General features: G+C 46.0%; 1 protein-coding gene across 6 annotated transcripts in view; it reads left to right on the top strand.

The window, feature by feature from the left end:
• The window catches only part of LOC122262286 (uncharacterized), a 17,824-nt gene that overhangs the window by 5,344 nt on the left and 9,980 nt on the right, over window positions 1-2,500 (top strand). Inside the window, exons 2-3 of one of the 6 annotated variants that reach the window (XM_086549002.1) lie at window positions 38-132; window positions 355-526. In XM_086549002.1, coding sequence (XP_086405128.1) covers window positions 38-132; window positions 355-526 — 267 coding nt within the window. Of the gene's footprint in view, window positions 1-34; window positions 133-354; window positions 539-2,500 lie in introns of all 6 variants that reach the window. The other 5 variants (XM_043030275.2, XM_043030278.2, XM_043030274.2 and 2 more) reach the window with 5 other exon arrangements.

Raw genomic sequence — 2,500 nt, 5'->3', positions numbered from 1 at the left:
TGTACATGGCGTTTGCTTCAATTTTTCTTTGCAACAGAAGGCGTTGCGTTGCAGTCGTCGCAAAGATGAAGCTCGCATGTCAAATGACCTCAATCCTGTTGCTGGCGTCGGCGTGTTCCATCTTGGCTAATGGTGAGTGGGCAGTCCTCCTTCTCCTTTCGTCTTGTGTGTCTAGGTCTGCGTTTAGCATTATTAGTGTTGTTATTGTTTTGATGAGGATGATTGATGTTTATGTTATTATTGTTAGTGTTATTATTATTAATTATTATCTTTACCAATATATTGTTAATGGTGATACTGACTACTACGGTGTATATCGTCCCCCCCCCCCCCCGCCGCCCCCCCGCCGCCCAGAGAGCCGCAAAACACACGGCGATGGGGAACACAACCGCCGAGACACGAGCGTGGGCGTGCAGCAGCATGGGCGCGGAGGGAGAGACAAAGACCACGCTGCGGACGGCGACACCATGCGGGCGTGGGTGCGGGAGGAGAGGCGGAGGCTGAAGGAAGAGAGGCGACAGGACAGGTGGGAGAGGAGGTGAGACAAGAGAGGGCGAAGAAGGAGGAAGGGAAGGAGGGAGGCAGCGAGAATGTGAGGTATGAGGAGGGAGGGAGAGAGAGAGAGAGAGAGAGAGAGAGAGAGAGAGAGAGAGAGAGAGAGAGAGAGAGAGAGAGAGAGAGAGAGAGAGGGTGAGAGAGAGGGAGAGGGAGAGAGAGAGAGGGAGAGAGAGAGAGAGAGAGAGAGAGAGAGAGAGAGAGAGAGAGAAAGAAAGAGAGAGAGAGTAGAGAATGAGAGAGAGAGAGAGTAGAGAATGAGAGAGAGAATAGAGAATGAGAGAGAGAGAGAGTAGAGAATGAGAGAGAGAGAGAGAGAGAGAGAGTAGAGAATGAGAGAGAGAGAGAGAGAGAGAGAGAGAGAGAGAGAGAGAGAGAGAGAGAGAGAGAGAGAGAGAGAGAGAGAGAGAGAGAGAGAGAGAGAGAGAGAGAGAGAGAAGAGAGAAGGAGAGAGAGGGAGAGGAGAGAGAGAGAGAGAGAGAGAGAGAATGAGATGAGAGAGAGAGAGAGAGAGAGAGGAAGAGAAGAGAGAGAGAGAGAGAGAGAGAGAGAGAGGAGAGAGAGAGAGAGAGAGAGGAGAGAGAGAGAGAGAGAGAGAGAGAGAGAGAGAGAGAGAGAGAGAGAGAGAGAGAGAGAGAGAGAGAGAGTGGGAGCGAGAGAGTAAGGGAGCAAGAGAAAGAGGGAGTGATAGAGCATGAGAGCGAGAGAGTGAGAGAGCAACTCAGAAAGAAAAAAGAAAGAAAGTGAAAGTGGGTGGAGATAGAGTGATATTTCATGTGTTTACTTGTGCTGTTTGTGTTTGTGTTTGTGTGTGTGTTTGTGTGTGTGTTTGTGTTTGTGTGTGTGTGTTTGTGTTTGTGTGTGTGTGTTTGTGTCTGTGTGTGTGTGTTTGTGTGTGTTTACTTGTGCTGTTTGTGTCTGTGTGTGTGTTTGTGTGTGTGTTTCTGTCTGTGTGTGTGTGTTTGTGTGTGTTTACTTGTGCTGTTTGTGTTTGTGTCTGTGTGTGTGTTTGTGTGTGTTTACTTGTGCTGTTTGTGTTTGTGTCTGTGTGTGTGTTTGTGTGTGTGTTTGTGTCTGTGTGTGTGTTTGTGTGTGTGTGTTTTTGTGTGTTTGTGTTTGTGTTTGTGTGTGTGTTTGTGTCTGTGTGTGTGTGTTTGTGTGTGTGTTTGTGTTTGTGTGTGTGTGTTTGCGTTTGTGTTTGTGTGTGTGTTTGTGTATGTGTGTGTTTATGTTTGGTTTGTGTGTGTGTTTGTGTGTGTGTTTGTGTGTGTGTTTGTGTGTGTGTGTGTTTGTGTTTGTGTTTGTGTGTGTTTGTGTGTGTGTGTTTGTGTGTGCATGTGTGTGTGTGTGTTTGTGTGTGTGTGTATGTGTTTGTGTTTGTGTGTGTGTTCATGTTTGTGCTTGTGTGTGTGTGCGTTTGCGTGAGCGTGTGTGCGTGTGTGTGTGTGTGTGTGTGTGTTTATGTGTGTTTGTGTGTGCGGGTGTGTGTTTATATGTGTTTGCGTGTGCATGTGCGTGCATGTGTGTGTGTGTTTATGTGTGTGTGTATGTGTGTGTATGTGTGCGTTTGTTTGTGTGTGTGTGTGTGTGCGGGTGCATGTGCGTGTGTGTGTGTGTGTTTATGTGCGTTTGCGTGTACATGTGCATGTGTGTGTTTATGTGTGTGTGTATGCTTGCGTGTGCTTATATGTTTATACGCGTGATTAGGTGTGAATGTAAGCGCGTTTATGTACACATACACGTTCGTATGTGTATGTGTGCATGTGTGTGCTTATCTGACTGCAGCTCCCGAAAGCCCTCTCCGTCCTCTAAAGTCTTAAATCTGAAATGCGATTTTTAAGTAGTTATTCTAATGTTTACTATTAATAGTTACGTCTTGTTAAAATCTGAAATCTCTCATCTGAAATCTCAAATCTCAAATCTCAAATCTTAAATCTTAATATCA

Source organism: Penaeus japonicus, unplaced genomic scaffold, assembly GCF_977035675.1.
Source record: "Penaeus japonicus unplaced genomic scaffold, GWHDUDI00000001_assembly GWHDUDI00000021, whole genome shotgun sequence".
In the NCBI taxonomy this organism is placed as follows: domain Eukaryota; kingdom Metazoa; phylum Arthropoda; class Malacostraca; order Decapoda; family Penaeidae; genus Penaeus; species Penaeus japonicus.
Note: the sequence above shows the minus strand (reverse complement) of the source record. Positions and strands in the feature narration are given on the sequence as shown.